The sequence below is a fragment of the Polyodon spathula genome, chromosome 19, assembly GCF_017654505.1.
Source record: "Polyodon spathula isolate WHYD16114869_AA chromosome 19, ASM1765450v1, whole genome shotgun sequence".
Taxonomy (NCBI): domain Eukaryota; kingdom Metazoa; phylum Chordata; class Actinopteri; order Acipenseriformes; family Polyodontidae; genus Polyodon; species Polyodon spathula.
This window is the reverse complement of record NC_054552.1, coordinates 28,696,982-28,716,885: the sequence shown is the minus strand read 5'-3', so window position 1 is coordinate 28,716,885 and position 19,904 is coordinate 28,696,982. Positions and strand designations below refer to the sequence as shown.

The window sequence follows — 19,904 nt, the reverse complement described above, 5'->3', positions numbered from 1 at the left end:
TCCTTCGGGAAAGTTTGGGGTTGACGTGAACAGCAATTGTTGCAGTCTTAGTAATACACGCACCCAGCAACGAAGCACCTGCCATGTATCCACATAGAATCCTATCAAAGTCCCTCAGATCTGCTGATTTTCCATTGCTGGTTGTAACTTGCTTGCAACCGGAAGATGACACTTTTAAAAACGTAGCGCACATTCAGGAATGCATTTATATTATTCATGCCAATTAATCAGTCGTGTGAAAGACAAACCATTTACAAAGAATTGTAAACTCCTCATATAAAAAGAACACAATAAAGAAAGACACGGCTTCCTAAAATATGTAAGATATTACTGACTATACAATCTTTTCATTGCATAATAATACTCCAGCATAAAAAAGTGTAAAACAAAATGTTTAACATCGTCATATACAAGAAAACGACATAACAAAATAACGCACGCTTTCCACTTAGGGTATATACGTGGTAGAAAATCAGAATTTTGCCACTTGTTAAGTTTATAAAAAATCTATTTTTTTATTTATTTTAATTGGACGTGCACATTTACCATCATGAAAATCGTCGAATCCCTGTAAATGTCTTCCTATCGGGTTGGGCGTTAAAACACATCAATATATTATAATTAACGCTTATAACACACACACACACAAAACTAAACAAAACAAAAAAGGCAATACTTTAACGGGCGTCGCGAGAGGTGGCAATTTGGTTTTTATCTGTAGTTAAATGGCATTCCCATCTTTAAGCAGTAATATTTGAGGCCTGTCTCTTCAGTCGGCGTGTCTGTGCTGCAACGTGTGACGCTGTTACCGTGGCAACAGATGGCTGTGCCAAGTTTTCTGTCAGATCACAGTAGGCGTAAGTTTTCGCTCTAAAGAACAGTATTATGGAGCAGAACAGATACTATGTTAGCAATGCAAACACACTTTTAGACATTTATCGGCATTTCATTGTTTCACCTTGCAAATACTGTGTGTGCTTAGTAATCATGCTATTGAGTTGACAGCCTAACTTGTAGTACAGGTTCATACGTTATTATATTCAATGAACAGACGATCAGTAATAGCTATTTACTTTTTACTTTTGAACTGTTCATGTGAATAGATAAAACAACGATTCGGATTATGCTAGAACGAGTGCCTAAAATAGAATTAAGTTTCAGTAGGTCAGAAAAGAACAACCACAGGGTGGTGTGTGACCTGAATATTGAATGTTGACTACAGTGTGTAAAATGTGTATATTAAACATGATATTTTTGCTTTTATATATATATGGTTGCTAATTCATTCTGATACATATATTGTGTATTGCAATGCATTTCGTGCTGTTTTATTTCAATGCAATAGATTATTTTTGTGTCTGTTTTGTTTTAATATTACATATATATATATATATATATATATATATATAGATATATATATATATATATATATATATATATATATATATAAACAAGCTGGTACACCCCAGCACATATAAATAAACCAACACATGGCAATAAGTGAAGCTTGGTTGGTTTTTGTCTTAATAAGAGACTTGACGGCTCTGGTTGTCCTCTTTTGTACCTTTCAAGCAGGTCATTCTAGGCTCAGTGCAGCAGGTGCTACAAAAGATCTGACAATAGCATCAAATTACCAGCATAAATATTTATATATTGCAATGCGTTTACTATTTTTTTTTTTTTTTTTTTTTTTTTTTTTTTTGCACATAAATACAATGATTGACTTATTTAATAGCGTGTTAATAAAAAATAAACTACAACTCCCAGAGCCCAATGTTCCTGCTATATTCCCCAGCTAGCGTGAAATAATATTCTGGTAGGATTTCCCTTTGGAGTGACGCTATGAGCAGCTGATCCCATTGGCTGCGGAAAAAACGAATTCTCCATTTATGGAGTGTTTAACTGAATTGCAAAAGTGGATACAATGGAACCAGTCTGACTTGCACGGATCAAAGCAAAGCAAAGCAAAGCAAAGCCTGCCCATACTGTGGATCACGTTAGACAACTGACAACATCACAAGAGTTCTGCAAAAAAACTATGGGCAGGAGCAGTCTGCCGCTGATGAATTTAACCTGTTTCAAAACTGGATTGCATTAATGCGCATGGACTGTTGTTCATTAAACGGTCACTTGTGAAAAAGGAAAAGCAGAATACGCCTTTACAACAGGAATAATACACAAAGAAAGAGTAAGAAAACTTTTTAAGAATGGTAAGTTAAACTTTGCATTAAAAAGTGTATATATATATATATATATATATATATATATATATATATATATATATATATATATATATATATACTAAGCGCGTATGCTTTATTTTAGATTGGTTATCATAGCATTGATGAAAAAAAAGGTTAGAGAAGTAAAGCATATCAATCTATTGTAAAGGTGCATGACTGCACTAACATGATGCTGTTGTTTTTTCGCTGTGTAAATAGTATAGTAGTCCTGGCGGGAGGCAGTTTTGTCGCGACCTGCTTGTTTGCTCCCCTTTGTGCAGTACTGTACTAAACACATCAATCCTAGATGCAAATGTTGAATTTCGTTTGAAAATAACTTTTTGTGTGTGTTTTGTTTGTATTAAGGAACACAATTAAATGGTAGTATACATTGATTTACTATATGTCGGCCAATCTTATTATTTAGTAAAATTCAGTGGACATATTGTTGAAGTTCTGCCTGCAAATTAAGAAAGAAAAGTCTTTATTTATACGGTGGGTGCTGTCAGCCAAGAGCGACGCTGGTAGTTTCCCCAGGTGTCAACCTTATTTATTTAGAGCGAGTCAATCCTAATCAGGCACGGGTATACCTTTTTTTTTTTTTTTTTTTTTTTTTACCAATATACATAATTGTATTTTGTAATTCTCCATCAAATTTTATGAATGAGTTTGGCGTTTGTAAAATAATGAAAATGATGCACTCAGTCAAATCTCGACACGAAGAGTGTGTAAAACTGTACATAACAGTGCCGGTGAGATTCACCATACCCGCAGCAACTGGTCTAGTTAGCATTGTTCACATGCAAAAATAAAAGGCTCAACGGGAAGAAGCTGAAAAATGAGACCAAGCAGGTTCAGTTGGAATCAAACCCTTGAGCCCCTGGGTGTGGTAAACAATCATGGAGACATAGTAACCCATATGAAAAATATTGTAGTTAAGAAATATTATATAGACACCCGAACAACACAACATATGGGCACTATAAGATGTTGGCATTGCTATACTACCCAAGTTTGTTTTTCGTGTTGAATATTCTTGGTTCACCTTGTAGCTCATTGTACTGGCAATGCAGCTACTGTGTTTTCTTGCATAGTGGATTTTACTGGATGTTTCCGCTGTCAAACTTCAAATAAAGACACTGTCCAACATGCATCCCAGATCTTTAAATGTTACATCCGAGTGTAGATGAGTGCAGTCATACTTAGAAAAAGTGTTTGAAGGAATAATATAATATCCTCTTTCTTTTTTTTTTGTGGCTGTTTGCATCTAATAGTTCACCTTTCAGGCCAGAGGATTAAGGAAAGAGTGATCAGTGGGTTACTGGACAGGCAAAGTGCTGCAGGATTTATTAGAGCTGCTTTTAGTTTCAGGACTGCCTAACAAGAATCTGTTGCAGATCAGCACAAGCGCCAGCAACCGCACAGGCGGTGTTTTCCAGAATGTCAAAGATTGACTTCACTAGCAGTCTATTTGAATGGTCTGCTAGATCCATGAGCACAGGGCTGTATCATTAGTTTCTTTGTTACCTGGACCTTGACTAATTTGACTCTTTCTTTAATAATTGAAAAAGTGGATTTTAAAGACTTTAAAGAAATTTGGTGTTGGTGACACATTGGCATCACAGTGTGTGATGTCAAAAGCCATTTCTCCAGTGTGTACCGTACACGTTTTATAATGAACATAGTTTCCTATTAGAAGATGTGTATATACAAATAATTTCGAACTCTCAAATGGATTTATAAACCAGCCCTTCTGTTGTTGTTATTTGCAGAGTGGCTGCCAGTTAGACATAAATATGCTTTGAATAAGTCGGCAGGGCCTAAAATGAGGTATACACATGGGTTTGGGAAATGTGTCCATCTAAGATTAGTTACATTAGTATCTGCTGGGTCTGGCTGCAGTGAAAGGCAACTATTGTACCTCCTGGCTTCCTCCTTTTGATAGAATTTCAATGAAACCACATTAAGTCCTTCCTCTGTTCATGCTCTGTATAATAGAGAAGCATATCTCAATGAATATGGAACATACATACAGTTGTAGTCAAAAGTTTACATCCCCCAATGGAAATTTCTCAAACATATAATTATAGGAAATGTCTTTTGTAGCAAAAGTTTTGCTTTTGTGGGTGAGTAAAAAGTTACAAGAAATATATTTCTCTAATTATTTATTTCAGCAATTTTTTTGCAAAACTCTAAAAATGCTCTTTCAAAAGTATTCATACCCTGATAAGGAAAATTAAATTCATAGCTAGTTGAGCTGATTTTTCCAGTTCATTCAAATTCCGACGACTTCTCTTGTGCATAGCCTTCTTCAACTCATACCAAAGATTCTCAATCAGACTTAGATCGGGTCTTTGATTAGGCCATTCCAGAACCTTGATTTTATTCTTGTTTAACAATTCTGAAGTAGATTTTGATGTATGCTTTGGGTTGTTGTCGTGTTGAATGTCCAGTTGTGCTTTAAACCAAATTTTGTAGTGGACGGTTTCAGATGATTGGCCAATATCTTTTTGTATGCTATGGAATCCATGTAACCATGCATCAGAACTAGATTTCCTGTGCCATTAAAGGAAAAACAGCTCCATAGAAGGATATTACCACCTCCATGCTTGACAGTAGGTATGGTGCTCTTTTCTTTTTGCGCCTCACCATGACCAAATAGCTCAGTTTTTGTTTCATAACTCCACTGAACCTTTGACCAGAACTTGTACCCATCATTCAAATGCTGTTTTGCAAACTTTAAGCAATTGTCCTTGTGATGTATTCCTAAGAGTGGCTTTTTCCTTGGCCTGCGACCATTGAGACCTTTACTCTGCAATACTCAGGGAGCATTGTGACAATACCATGAGTCTTGTACTTCTTGATAATAGAAACAATAGTTGAAAATGGGATACTCAAATGCTTGGAAATCTTCTTGTATCCTTCTCCAGCTTTATGACAATAAATGATTTTCTGCCTAAGCTCTTTACTTTTTCCCATATTAACTTATTGGTAATGACAGCAATCGACCTATGCCTAACCCTTTTATACTCTAAGAATTACAAGAAACTACAATCCAGCGTTTTCAAGAATTAGGTTCTGCATTATAATATTGAAATTTCTAGCATTGTAGACAATACTATCATAGCATCAAAGGGTATGAGTACTTTTGAATTAACATTTTTGGTGTTTTGCAGAAAAAAAGAAAGCACAACTCACTTGTTTACTTCAAGTTCTATTCAATATTAAGAACAGCACAGATAGTAGTAGTCAGTAGTCACCTGATGTTCCAGACAGGGTTTGGAACAGATAATATATTGTTATTATCAGGACTGTGTCTGCTAAACTGTCTGACTTCTTCCTGCTGCTCTTTGAGCTCTGAACCACGGCACACAAAGTCACCAGGCTGACCCTCACACTTCCCTCACAATTCAAGATGAATCAAATACAGAGAGATGGCCTTCTTAAGTCCTTCACCTTCATTCAATGTTGATACAAGTCCAGAATCAAACTACAACACCACCTGCAAAACCACCTGCTCCTGCTGCACCAAGACACGTTTTCTCCAGATGAATGATGACATGAGTTAGATGCAGCACGCAGAACCAGAATTAGATTGTTCTTATTGCGTTGTAAAACCAGACCTCTAGAGCAACATCATATTAGCATCAGCACAGGGTCTTTGCAGAAGACGATGAGCATTACCTACTTCTGTTTAATGTGCCTTGAAAATCAATAGGAACCAAGCTTGCACTTTGTGTAACTGTACACAATCCTTGTACAGGATGTGCTCAAGTTTACCTGTGTAACAATAACCCCTGTGACCTACTTAGATTGTGAGTGACTGCTGCACTGCAGAGAACTTTTCAGGATACTAAAGTACAGTAGAAAGTTTGTGGTTGATGAGTAGGATTTACCTGTCAGTTGAATGGACAACTTTAGCTCACTGAGGGAAGTCACTGACTTCAACCCCTGAGGTAGATTGGGTTATTTTAAGGACAATGCATGTACTTTGAGGCAATTCAATTCAAGCCTTTGGCTGTTCCACCATTCCACTATTACCTAGAAGTACATAAAAACTGTGTTTAGTGTTAAGTTATGCTGTGGATTGAGGCTACCACTGTGTAACTTGGCTACAGAAGACTTCAGGAGTCATTAAAATGTTTAAAAGCCTGTTTTTACAGGATTAACTGGCAAGCTTCTGGTTCTGTAAGGTTTTTGAATTTCATCAATTTGAACTCTGTAAAGCTGAGAGTGTGTGTCATTAAAGCAGAGAATTAGTGCGCTTCCCTGCAAGCATGCAGCAACATTTGCATTGGATATGCAAAAGAGGTGAACGAGAAGGACTTTTTGAGCAGGGAAACACAAAATATTATGAGCAGCAGTACTATCGCTGTTCATGAGAACAAGACCGATTTTATATTGTGTCCTTATCGATAGAGCTGCAAATTTCTCCTTTTTAACCAAGAGGGTTTCAGGCAGCATGTTCTGAATATTCTAACACTAATAAAACAATACGTCCCGGCACTGTCTGGAGCACCAGACAGTAGCATCAGTCATAGCCCTGGTCTGTGCCAGATGCTGAATAGTAGGTCAGTATGACAGCATATGGTTTACATTAGCAGATCCTTTTGAGAGGTGCACGCACAGTAACATCCCGAGTGAGGAGGTCTGCACTTCATTTGCAGCACATGCTGGTATTGGCTAGTATTACCAACTGACACAGAAACAGCCTCTCCTGACAAGTACTCATTAGGCAGAAGAGCATCACGATTCAGATTAGCCAAAGTGCACATAGTGTATTGATTACAAAGCATTGCTTCCTTTGTAATTCACTGTGCTCAGAAGTTTAAGCACTATAACTAGTGAGATCTTGTTCCTTCTGTTGCAAATCTCAAAGGCCATATTCCCTGTTTATTTCAGCTTCTATGTTTAAAACCTTCCACAAAGATTTTGTGTGCCCTCAGTCCATTATTATTATAATATAGGATAACATTATAATCTATTTGTAAGTTGTGGAAACAACAGTATTGACAAATTTCAAATGTGCAGATGTTTGCAGTCCATTTGTAACAGAATTCAGTTCAATCCAAGATCATCTTCCAATCAGAATTTATTTTGTCAATAGCTTCCAAATAGTTGTCATTAAAAAATGTAATGTATAAATAAATTAAGTGATACCTGGACAAAACTACCTGTGCTTAGTAATAGTGTAGTTCGATCACTCTCCAGGTCAAATGGGTGTGACCTGTTATTTCTGTAAAATCACGGTGTGTGAACTGACAGACTCATGAACCTCCTTCTGAAGAAATGAAAAGGCTGCTTGGGCCAGCTCAGAAGCACCCCCTCCTCCTTCTTCTCTATCGCTTCTGTCGGCTCCCTCCAAAGCAGTTAAAACCGATTTTTGCTGTTGTCATCATTGTGGTTCACTATAGAATGTGGGCCATGTTCAGTAAACTGAAGAATTCAGGCTGATTTACTGCTCTTTCACACATATTGAGGCCTCCTGGATTTTGTTGCATATGTCCCCCTGTCCCGACTGAGGTACTTTGTTCCTCACACTTTAATAAAAGGTATTAGCACAGCGAAAGAGACGACCCTTTGATCTTACGCCGTGAAGCTTTATAGTAGATCAAAAAAAAAAAAAGTGTATTGTAATTTTAGAACAGGATTAATACAGTGTGCTTCATTTATTGTAAAAATCAATATGAAGTGTTAGAAGAACAAATACATAAAATATTGTGTATGGTTAAGCTTGAACTAGAATATGTAAGCCGTAAGACCCGACAAGGTCCGGTATTTCCTGATACCGCCCATGCTGGAGAGTCTATTGCGCTTAGAAAATGGGCAACTATGATATGGGGGGGGAGGGGGGCAGAAACAAGATTTGTGGTTTAAAACTTGAACATTAGGTGGCTCATGGATATCTGTCCAGGTGAAAAGGCACTTATGCCGGTACTTTTTTTTTCCTGGTCATCTATTGAAAGTTAATGTACCCCCTGCCAATGAGATGCCAGGCAATAAAAAGCCAATTTTCTTAAATGTTTTACTAAATAAATGCAAAAGAAACGAATTCAAAGATAATGAAATATTATTATTATTATTATTTATTATTATTATATTATTATTATTATTATTATTATTAACATTAACATTAACAAAGGTGTAAGTAAATCAGAAATAAATTATTGGATGGATGGATGGGTAAATAAAACAGCAATCGTTTTTACCCAAAAAAAACTCAATACAGGCTTACATGAATGCTACTGCGGTTCTATTTTTAATGCAACAGGTAAAACAGACTATTGTAGGAAATCCGTTTGTTCCTTTTGTTCTGAAATGATAAAGAGGAATCAAACCCTTTTTCTCTGTCTCTGAACAGTTCCAAGTAGACATAACATCCTCAATTGGACATGAAACGCTGCCTTGAGGCCAGCTAGGGTCCCGCTCTGCCTGTTTATTTTGTGTCTTGGAAGCAAGCATACCGAGAACTCCCTGAGCACAGATAACTGGCTGCTGCAGTATGCCCCACGAAGCACCGTCACAGATAAATAATGAACAGGGTTACTAGCAGAGCAGCTAAGATATCATTGCGCTTACTGGAAAGGTTCAGATATCCGATCCCAACTCAAGCTTCGTACAGGGGCTGGACAAAGAAATCAAAAAGACCTGCAACACATAGCACACTCTTGTCTGTAAAATGGGCTATCCTCCTTGAGTAATTAGTTATACAAGTTGTATCCCTGGTGCGTATTCTCTCACATGATATCTAAATATCTATGTTGCAAGTCAATTTTAGTCAATACACAAGACATTCGGCACTAGCAGGTTGGTGGTAGGTACTTTACTTGTACAAATACTGATGTGTCACAAACTCAAAAGCGATGACTGTGGGCAGTTTTAGGTGCAGGGAGTCAAATGCTGTAATCATCGAGGAACTTGCTCATCTTCATGCCCATGCTGGCCCTATACCCTGTTGATAGTGTTTTCAGATATAAGCATGTTAATTGTAGCATCTGTTAATTATGCATTAATCCTATAATAAACTAATTTGAAAAGGATTTGTTTTATGCTGTTCAAAAGAAACTCTCTTAATAAAGACGGTATTGTCTGTTCTCCTCTTAGCAGATGTTTTAGTGATTTTTAATGTTTTATGATGCATTTTTCAGTGAAATAGTAAAAAAATGCTTTAACCTTTCCCATCACGATTCTGTAGAATCCATCTCGCACGGAAATAACTAAATCATCTGCTCAAATCCCCCACACACACATCTCAGCAGATTATAATAGTTCTTGGTCTGCCTGAAAGACAAGCCAGGTGTCTGGGAGATGAAGCCAGGGCTCCTGTCCCTCTTTTGGAACTAACAGAGAAAAAAAAAAAAATTTAGGCAATTTAAGGAGTGGGAAGAGACATAGAATGTGTTTATCCATGGTAGGCAATGCAAGGACTTCTGCTGGGGAGATTTGGCTCCAGTAAGTAGGAGGTCTGATTCTGGTCACCGCTGCTGTGGTAACTTTTCCTCTTTTTAAGGCATGTTTCCTCACAAAAGCTTATTCTTGGTACATGTACCAGACCATTGTTACAAAGGAGAAGTCTATATTAGCAGCCTCAGTTAACTGAAAAATGACTACTGAAAGTTACTGTAATGATGTTGTATAGACATTAATCACATAAGATAAAGCAGCAAGAGCAGCTAGACTCAATTTAGGTAGCTTCAATTACTCCTTTTGGTTGTCTAAATATCTTGAGGACTTTCATGAGCTCACAAATAATACTTCATAGCTTGTTTTCTATGTGTTGTGCGTTTTTGATGAAAATATCTTTTATAGGGCTCCATTTTTTAGCCTAACCTGCTGTGTCAAACTTTGGTTTGTTTAATCTTCAGTTGGTGGGAAGTTAACTGGATGGAGAATAGGTTGCTTGATATACCAATAATTATTTTTGTTCTAAAACACATTTTTAGGTTGCTCTCTCAATGGTACTGTATAATATACTGTAAGCCTTAGCTTGCTTCACAGAAATTCGGAAGACTGTTTTCTTTAGCACTTTTGACACTGGGTGCTTTGTAATTTCAGATGAATATGGTCTTTATAAAGAGGTCTAAATGATCAGTGAAGTAATGGGAAACCGTTCAAGTTGCATGAACACAAGCAGCGTAGTTTGAAGGCAGTTACCCAGAACCCATTTTCTGTTCAGAATGTCACAATTGTTTGCTGTTTAGCTTTTAAATATATTGCTGTCAGAATTTCACCTGTGAGACTGTAGTTTTCCTATACAGCAGAATGTACATTTAAGATGTAACGTCTGTGCTTTAAGTGGGTACCCGAAAGCTTATTAAATAACATTACTTGTGTTTAGCTTGTATGAAACCCCTTTGCAGTAGGCTGACACCGTCTTTAGTGTCAAGATTCTCCACAGGTTCCCTAAACAGAGTTACCTGAAAGGAACAAACACTTAAAGATGTAAAGACTCCTTAGTCCTAATAATATTGCTCTTACCTGAAACAAACTAAATAGGGTTATAGCCAGTAAAAATGATACTGTTTAAAAAAGTTTTGCTCTGCTCAGAAAACATGCCCAGTACCCAACATGTAAGAGAAAGAGAGTAAAAAGGACTCCCCTCTTTTTAGATCAATGGCTTCCTTCACCTACCATCACTGCCCCACTGTACTGGTTTACAGGCTTCACTGCGATGCACAGTCCCCTGAATGGAACGTCTGTGGCTTCTGCTGAAGTAAAGCAACAAATCCCCCTCTGACTGCAGTACTTTATAGAGACCAGGAGAGGCAGAACCCTAGGGGCTTGTTAACTGTTAGATCTGTCTGGTGTGGCCTTCCTACAATCTACTGTAACTTACAACAGCTGCACTGCAGTATCGTCTCAGGTACTCGTGTGTCTAATAGTGATTTCCCCTTTAAAATAAACCGTGGTCAGTTGTGCTATAATTAGCTTCCCTGTGCTAATGTAGTTGACTGTGCCTCTATGAATGCGATGAGCAAAATCTGATTTCCTAATGTCTGGACCACACAAGAGTATTTATTTATAGAGTTTTGCTATCATTTTTTGTGTGTGTTTCTCTATAATTGGTAGAACAATATGGCATTTTTAATAATTAAAATATGGTTTTGGAGACATGGCTATTTTTGTGGCATTCTTTTGTTCTTTCTTTTCCCTTTTCCTTCCTTCCATTTAATTAATTCCACCCTTTTCATATCCCTTAAAGTTAGCAAAATATGGTAGTTGGAAAAGCCAAGTATATTTCCATAGTACACATTGCTTACTGTTTTCGAGTTTTCCGAAGTTCATATGGGTAGTTCTAAACTGCGCTATTATAAAAACAGAAGGCTTGTTTTAATTTTAATGAATTTCAGATGGTGGGATTAGTGGTATTGTTGCATGGCATTTTATAACTGAATATTTCTCTTCATGCAGCAGAATGAGACTTTGGCTTCCGACAAACCGGTTCTGAGATAAACTGCTCTTTTCATGCCACCGTTGGGACAACACAGTATGAGGTTTTAATAAAGTTGTTTTCAAGGTGCTTGGAGACTCCCATGGCTCGTGTCAGAGATTACATTTTAATAAAGTAATGAGCCTGTTCCTCATTCAAGTGTAGGCAGTGTTTGTGTGATGTTGTTTTAAAAGTAAGTGATGCAGTGGGACCTTGTACACTCTGGACCCTAGAGACTCATTTTTTTACAAGTTGTTATGCATTAGTGTCTGACGATGCATTATCAGGGTGTGTATCCAGCAGTTCTAAATGTACTGGTAGCCCTGTTGCTAAAATCTGGTTAGTCAGGATTCCAAGGAATGTAAAAAATGTGTAGAATTTAGGCCAGGTTAAATGCTGTCAAAGAACAGGTAAATAGGGGTGCTCCTGAGTGGCACATCCAGTAAAACATGCTCTGCTTGGAGTGTAGAATGCACCCTATAGCCTGGACGTCGCTGGTTCCAGTCGTGGTTATTCCTTTGCCGACCAAGGACAGGAGCTCCCAGGGGGCGGCGCACAATTGGCTGCCCGGGTGGAGGGGGGGCTAGATCAGCCAGGGTGTCCTCGGCTCACCGCTGTGGGCTTGCCTGTAAGCTGCCTAGGGCTGCACTGTCCTCTGACGCTGTAGCTCTGAGGTGGCTGCACAGTGAATCTGCAGTGTGTAAAGAAGCGGGCAGCTTCGGAGGACAGCGTGTGCTCATCTTCCCCTCTTGAGTCAGCGCAGTGGTGGTAGCAGTGAGTGAGTTTTTTTTGAATGGTGCAATCAAGCCCATTATTGGCAGATTCCGCTCTGTTTGCCTGCTTAGTGACGAAAGATAAATACCGTTAACCTCTATTTGTTTTGTTGTGTTTTGCTTTGCTTGTCTAACTCGCTGGTCAGAGTGCATGGCAACAGGCAGGGAAATCTCCAAGTGACAAACTTGCCAGCTATTGACTTTTTGCATTTTTGTTTTAAAATGTCACTGCTTCAGTCGTCCACATGAACTGTTGTTACCTTAGACACTACCTATTATCATTAGAGTCAAAAAAGAGGGAGGCTGTGTTTGCTGACTGTGTTTTTACTGTCAGCTGAGCTTTAAAAAGAACAGAATTCAAATCCAAAATCTAAGTTTTTAAAGTTACACCCATCTCTACTTACAAACCACTCTGCTCACACACGCTCTCCTCTTTGTTTTGGAATAATTCTGATGCTAAACCAAATGAATGTCTTCTCCACTGGTTCTGGTTCTGCTTTTCCATTGCAGTGATTCAGGGCCAGAACAGTCCAAGAGCATCACGATTTCCTGTGGCAAGACCTCCTCTTGCTCTTTTTAAAAGGCTTGGCAACACTGGTGGATTTTTCACTGGACCTGGCAGAAGTAGACCAGTTTTTCCACTATGCATGTCTGATTTTTAAGCTGCCCTACTAGTTTTAAGTCTGCCTGTACTAGCACAGTTTCCAACAGGGGCTTACAATCAGGGGCAGTTTCTAGTAGTGACTGCTTCTGGTATGTACATCCTGTGGCCAGACCCACAGGGGAACGTAATTGTCCCCAGGGAGCACAAGTGCTGGAGAGATTGCAGCAGATCTTTGTCCAAGTCAACCAGTGACTCCTCAGACGTAACCTGTATTTAATAGATTCCTTCTGGGTTCTGGTTAAATTATTTTTTTTTTGGTGGGGAGTGGGTTGTTTTTAAGCATAAATTCCAAACAAGGACTATAGCTCTACTACAGCTCAACAAGAGCCCACAAGTAAATGGGAGTGGGGTGATTCTCATTGGGTGAGAGCTATTACTACTGCTTCATGGAAGACTATGTTGGTTGAAGATGTGTGGGGCAGGGTGATCAGCATACCCCCAGGAGGACATCCACTCAGGGCTGAGCTGACCAGTCCCCCCCCCCCCTTCCCCAAATGCTGAACTGGTCACACTGGTCATATATACACTTGTGTTGACAACAAAGGATAACGGTTTCCCATTATAATCAGTACAGAGGCAGTATCAGTGTGAAATAATCGGAAAGGACATCCTTTATATTTTTCCCGCTTTGTTCTAACTTGACATATATAGCCAAAGGGGCGTGTTTAACACTCCCTCCTTGATTGGATCCCCTCAGTGGGTTTATAGCATTATTATTATAATGGCAAGTGTAATGCCAAGTGAAAATAACTAGTTTGCCAATAACATACCAAACCCCTACACTGTGAATATAAGACAGACCTGGGAAACTCACAGATTGCTTTTCTTTTAGGAGTTTAGAAGGGTTGGCATCTTTTGAAGGGTTAATTAATCAAGCTTTGGTATTGCCTGTTACATGCCATTGTGGCTACAGTAACTGACATCTGATAACAACCCTGTCGTAGAACGCATCGCCTTTCATAAGAAACTGCAGTTTCAGTGAGTTCTCAATTAATTACCCTGCTATGACTGAGTTAATAGCATGCCTGAGTGTTTCGTCAAACCACAAAACATTGCCTGGAACATTAAACAGCTGAGGGATGTATGTTGCATTCATCATTTTGTTTATTCAGTAATTTGATATTAATCTGTTTTGTTTTTGTTTTCAGATTTAAAAAAACAAAAAAAAATCTAACTGAACAGTCTAATTAATTGGGGGAGTGTTTCCCAGACAGTCTGAGAGTTAGAGCAGGGTACAAGCCTTTACAAAGTGCTTTTCAACAGGCAGGCTCCTTCTCTCTGTGATCAGGGGACGGAAACCAATTCAAATTTTTCGGTAAATTCCTGAAGTCATGAATTTTTCCATATTTTCATTTATGTAACTACTTTTGGATGTTTTGGTTTATTTGCTTTGGCTTCAGTTATTTTTATAACATTATATTACATACTACTTGAAATATAGTTTTTTTTTAACCTTTGTAAAAACTATCTTTATGAAGTACATGCATGTGCAGACCTAAAATATATTTAGAAGTTCAGCATATGTGTGTGTTAATGTACATTATTGCAGATCTGGCTGCACTACAGTATACCACTCCAAAAAAATACAAAAAAAAATTAAAGAAATGCCGCCTTCAAGACTGAATCAAAAACACAGCCATTTCCTGTGCCCTGGGCTTGGCTGTTTGCTTTCTATATATGGCAATGGAATTTGCATGAGCAAATTATGGCCTATAGATCTGGGCTGCTGCTGGAAATTCCACAGATACTGAAGGATTGCATTTTGGAAATTGTATGTTACCAACCTGGACGTTAATTAGGAAGTTAATCTATTATGCCTTGCATTTTTGGCACAGACTCTTAAAGTTCCCAATATGTACTTGCAAGGGTGGTTCATGAAGTATCGTGAACTATTAAAGAAAAAAGGCAACACTTGGACAGTGCAGTATATAACACAGGTTGGGTTATTAAAGAGAAAATGTGTATATTTTATAATAACTTTAGTCATTCTGCACCCTCTTGTATTGGTCCCAAAGGGGAAAAATGTCTTCTGTGTTACCAAGTACTGTACTAGGTACCAGGTGATATTTGGGAAACAATAATAATAATAATTGCAATAATAACTGGTTTATGACCATTGGAGCAAGCTGGACTGGTAATTGAGGAGTGTATTCTTGTGATTTAAGTGTACATGAAGAAATGGAACAGGCTTTTTATTTCTGTTTTGACTTGTAAGGCTTTTGGTTGTGTATACGTCTGCCATACGAAGTGATTCCCTTATTAGAAACGCCGTCTCTGTTTGTCTTGTGGTGCACAGGGATATTACTGTCAGCCTTCATGGTCTTAGCGACTGCAGTCTTGCAGCGTTTTCCTGCTATTAACTGCAATTCATAATTCATTGTATTACCCCAGTCTGAACTATTAGGGAGGGCAGATGATATGTCCATGGTAATGGCTTCACAATATCTTCTTGTTATTGCCCCTTCCTTTTAAATAAAGCCTCACCTATACACAATATATCAAGCTTAGTGGGGCCTGGTGATTTTGTGTTGCAGGACCTAGTCTCCTGGAGATGGTACTGTAAAGTCCCTTTTATTGGCATGCCATTCAATTTACATTGTACCTCCTTTGCTGAAATTTATGTCGTCTAATATTGAGTTTCTTGAAATCTCTTTTTTAAGGGTCTTTTTTAAATGGAGGTTTGGACTACTGGTCTCAGTCCTGTTGCTTCCTCATGAACTTGGCCTTTTTTCAGAGAAAAAAACAGAACAGTGATTTTGCTGCGCGTTATATTGAATTCAGTACAGACTTGTGACCATACAGGTGTTTTTGATGTCATTCCAGTCTGTTAGACACAGCATAAAGACTGCCGAGGCCAAGCAATAGTTATTTTAGAGAAACGATTGGAATAGGTAACGCTTAATAAATATTATCATGCTCCAAATCTGTGTTTCTGATATATCAACACAATATTTGGTTATGGTAACACTTTGGGAGCTCAACCAAGAACCATTTCCATCCAGTACATGAGAAATACTTAATAAATACAACTCCACCTGTTCATACACTACTGTTTGTAAAGGAGGTCACTGTGTCTCAGTACTGTCCTAATACTTGTTAAAGTTAGTGCTACGATGCATTGTGTTGTTGCTTCTACCTTTATCATGTATAAACTGTTATTCCAATTGGAAAATTCCCAGTATAGCTATAAGCCTCCACCTTAAAGGAGTATCCATGGCAGCCATCAGCTGTGTGTTTTTGTTTCCGAAAGGCCTGCTCCAGGAGACTTCATAATGAAAACGAATTAGTGAGCCAAGCAATAGTACCGTAGTGTCAGTGTCATAACATGGGTTATTTAGTTGGCGTGCCGCTGTAGTGTTTACTTTACAGTGGCTCGAACAGGTGAAAGTCAATACCACATGCACACAACATCTGGTCTGCGCCTGTTATGTAGAGAAATCCTGAAGTGATGCAATAAAGCTGCCATTTATTTAGAAAATTGTATTTTTTGCTGGTTCCAAACTTGACATACCAATACATTTCCATCTAAGTCTGCAATAATGCATATTTGTTCATTTCTTTGTTTTCCTGTCTTCTTATCCTATATTATACGCGTTATGGTTCGGTACACTGCTGCTGCCTGTATGAAATAGTTCCAGAATGCAATACACCGCGGGTTATTGCTACTTCTGTTCACTTTGAAAGAGAACTACTTTCTCTGCTGGTGCTGGGATTCTGCTGCAAAATGTCTGGAAATGGAAGTAATGCCTTCTTAAAGTTACTGAAGTGCCATATTGGAGAGATCTCATCTAAATATTATATGAGTGATTTGCATGAATCCCAGAAGTGTGTGGAGATTGCTTCAGTCAAAATCTACCCTCCTTTTATAACTCATCAGCTTAGCTCTGACATAGTCTTTCAGGAATCTCACTGCGTTTGCTGGCAGCACAAGAGAAAGCAGATGTTTACACCTTATAAAACCTGTCAATCATTACGGCCTGGAAACTAATTTAAACAAGTATTTCAGCTTGCATTCCATTAAAAAAAAAAAAAAAAAAATGCACAAAGAAACATTCTTTCCTCTACCACGCCCCCCACCCCCCCCCAATTCTAATAATAAACAAAACATATACTTTACTTCCCTAGCAATTCTAGCTGTAATATATGAATAGCTTGTAAATAGAAGTGCATGTAATGTATGTGAATGTTTTCTATGGATAATCATTATTGTGAACATTTAGCTGTGCTGCTTCACATTGGAAACCTTTTCTCCACTGCTGCTTCTACTACTTTGGGACGGTAACTGTGAACCTGTGAATATTCATAGGGTAGTGCTACAGGGAATGGCTTTAAGAGCTATGGCTTCGCCAAGAGCACATTTTAGAAATATTAGAAAAATACAAAATACTAACGTACAATGTTATGAGTACAGTGTTAACCTCTATGCAAAAGAACTTGCCTACATTTATGATTACAAAGCTTTTAACCTCATCTCTTCTCAACGACATGCATTGTATGTTGTTAAGTGTTGTGTACTGTTAATGATTCGGTTACTAAATTTGTCTAATTTTTCAGTGAAGCGGAAGTCTTTTTAAATACATTGCTGACTGTGTCTCACAGTCACAACACGTCACCCCCCTGTAACAGCAGCCTCACCCAGAAGTCTGTGACTCATGCACACTATGAAACATAAATCAGTGAAAAAAAAAAACATGTTTTTAGACTGGGGAGAACAAACTTAAAGAAAGAAAGAAAAGCTGAGCAAGCAGACTTCACAGCTATGTGTGCTCAATGTGAGATTGTAATACTCATGGTCAGGAGTTACCTTTCTGATCACTTTGGGGCTTATTAAACATAATTAGCATTTGTTTGTATTGTACCATTGTGAAAATTCCTTTGTAGTTGCTTTAAACGAAGGCACAGAGTCTAGGAAATAGAGTTCATTAGAGACATTTCAACAGTTCAGTGTTCTACAGCCTCCCTGTGGTGGTATTTAGGTCCATTGCTGTTTAGATCAGATAAACAGATCCCCGTCCCATCTCTGATTGTCTAATTGTTCCTGCCGTTTCCTTGTAGGGGAGCAAAAGCCACCGGTACCACTGGCAGAGCCACAATGTCAAGCACAGCGGCGTGGATGACATGGTCCTGCTTTCCAAGATCACAGAGGACTCGATTGTGGAAAACCTGAAGAAACGCTACATGGACGATTACATCTTTGTATCCTTTTCAGAAGCTTCCAAAATCCAAGTTCGTTTCCGACAGTAAGATGCACTGCTGTCTTATTAGCCGAGCGCTCGGTAAAATGGGATTCTGAGCCGTCAGTTCTTATAATGTCATTGTTCAACGACCGCTTAGTTCAGCAGTAAAAACAACAGCAGCTGCAGACAACAAAGTGGAGGGAACGGCTCTGTAAGAACTGCAAACCTCCAAAGAACCCAAACCAATGAAGGGCATTGAAAAGTGCATACAAGAAAATAACAGAGAATAGCTCTAAAAACCTGTATTACTCCTGCTTTTAAGATGTGATTAAATAACCAGTTTCCACTAAGAAAACGGTAAATAATACTGAAGCCCTTGTTGTTTTAATCCTTGCACAAAATAGCTTTTCTGTGGAAGAATAAATGCCGATTCGGCATCAAGATCAGCTGTTGGTGAGAAATAATTAATCTGATTTAGCGAGGATATTTTTAAAATTGCTGAACCCAGGAAACATTTTTTTTTTTAAATGAAGCTGAATTCCTTGGCACTCCCGAACATGACTGTCAAAGACCCATTAATTACTCTTTGTGACACTCCTCCCACATTCAGGCTTCTGTCTGGGACAAAGGGCAGGAAGTGGTGCCTGGCATGCTGGCCTCCCCTAGGCTTAATGCTGCCCTCTCTTAGCTTTTCCTTTTGGTTTTCAAGAGCTTCTTCAGCAGATGTGGAGATCTGGAAAAGCATTTAATTGCTGGATTAAAAATCTAAATGTACCTGCATTCCTTGAAAAACGAAATAGCTGTTAACTACTTCTTTATAGCAGGGGTGGCCAAAGGTGGCCTGGTCTTTGTTCCAACCCTGTTTTGAATTGTTTAATGGAACAAATTAAACCTACACCCAGACCCTGAAGTAGTTCATTGTGTCATTGTATCTGTTTACACCTAGAGTTTACAGTATTTTTTATAGACAGTCTGTTACATAATATTCTCTCCTCTCTCTAAGTAGTGTTATTCATGTTATGTTTTGAACTTTTTTGTTCATTGAGACCAACTGAACCTGTAAGAAAATATTTTAAGGTGTAAGTTTAATGCAGCTTAGCTGTGACACAGGAGTTAAATCCTTTAATCAGTCTCGTAATTGTTGTCAAAACAGCAGCAATGAAAGTGTGACACCCTGTACTGCTTCAGCTGGGGATTACTGCAGTGGCCACTGAATGCAGTCTTTATTTGTCAATCAGGGATTGGAATTCCTGCTTCTCGTTTATACCAGCGTATTCACTGGCTGTGTCTGGAAGTGGCTTTTCAACCCAACACAAACGGGGCAATGTTTTCATGCAGAAGTCTTTGAGTTGAGCTTGTTTCTCAAGGGAATGAGATCATTTATGATGCACACATCTTTAGCAGCAATATTACCACATTTAAGATTCAACCAAATCTGAAATCTTAAAAAAAAAAAAAAAAAAAAAGCTACTGCAGAAAAAAGTGTAGACGCTGTTGTAAAGTTATTAGAATTGTGTTTTTCAAAACGAAAATGGAAGTGTTGGTTCCTTTTGATTACTGAGTGCAAGGGGATTGTGTTCCAGAGACACACAGGAAGCAGTTTTTGTTACAAACCAAATGTTCATTTCAATTGCAACT

The 19,904-nt window shown here is 38.3% G+C and overlaps 1 protein-coding gene across 2 annotated transcripts in view; it reads left to right on the top strand.

Annotated features, from left to right (window-relative positions):
- The first annotated feature begins 1,931 nt into the window (after positions 1-1,931).
- LOC121294512 (unconventional myosin-Ie-like) overlaps positions 1,932-19,904 on the top strand; it is a 50,941-nt gene continuing 32,968 nt past the window's right edge. For both annotated transcript variants that reach the window (XM_041218297.1, XM_041218296.1), the window contains exons 1-2: positions 1,932-2,210; positions 18,145-18,285. In XM_041218297.1, coding sequence (XP_041074231.1) covers positions 2,208-2,210; positions 18,145-18,285 — 144 coding nt within the window. In that variant the 5' untranslated portion in view covers positions 1,932-2,207. The remainder of the gene's footprint in view (positions 2,211-18,144; positions 18,286-19,904) is intronic.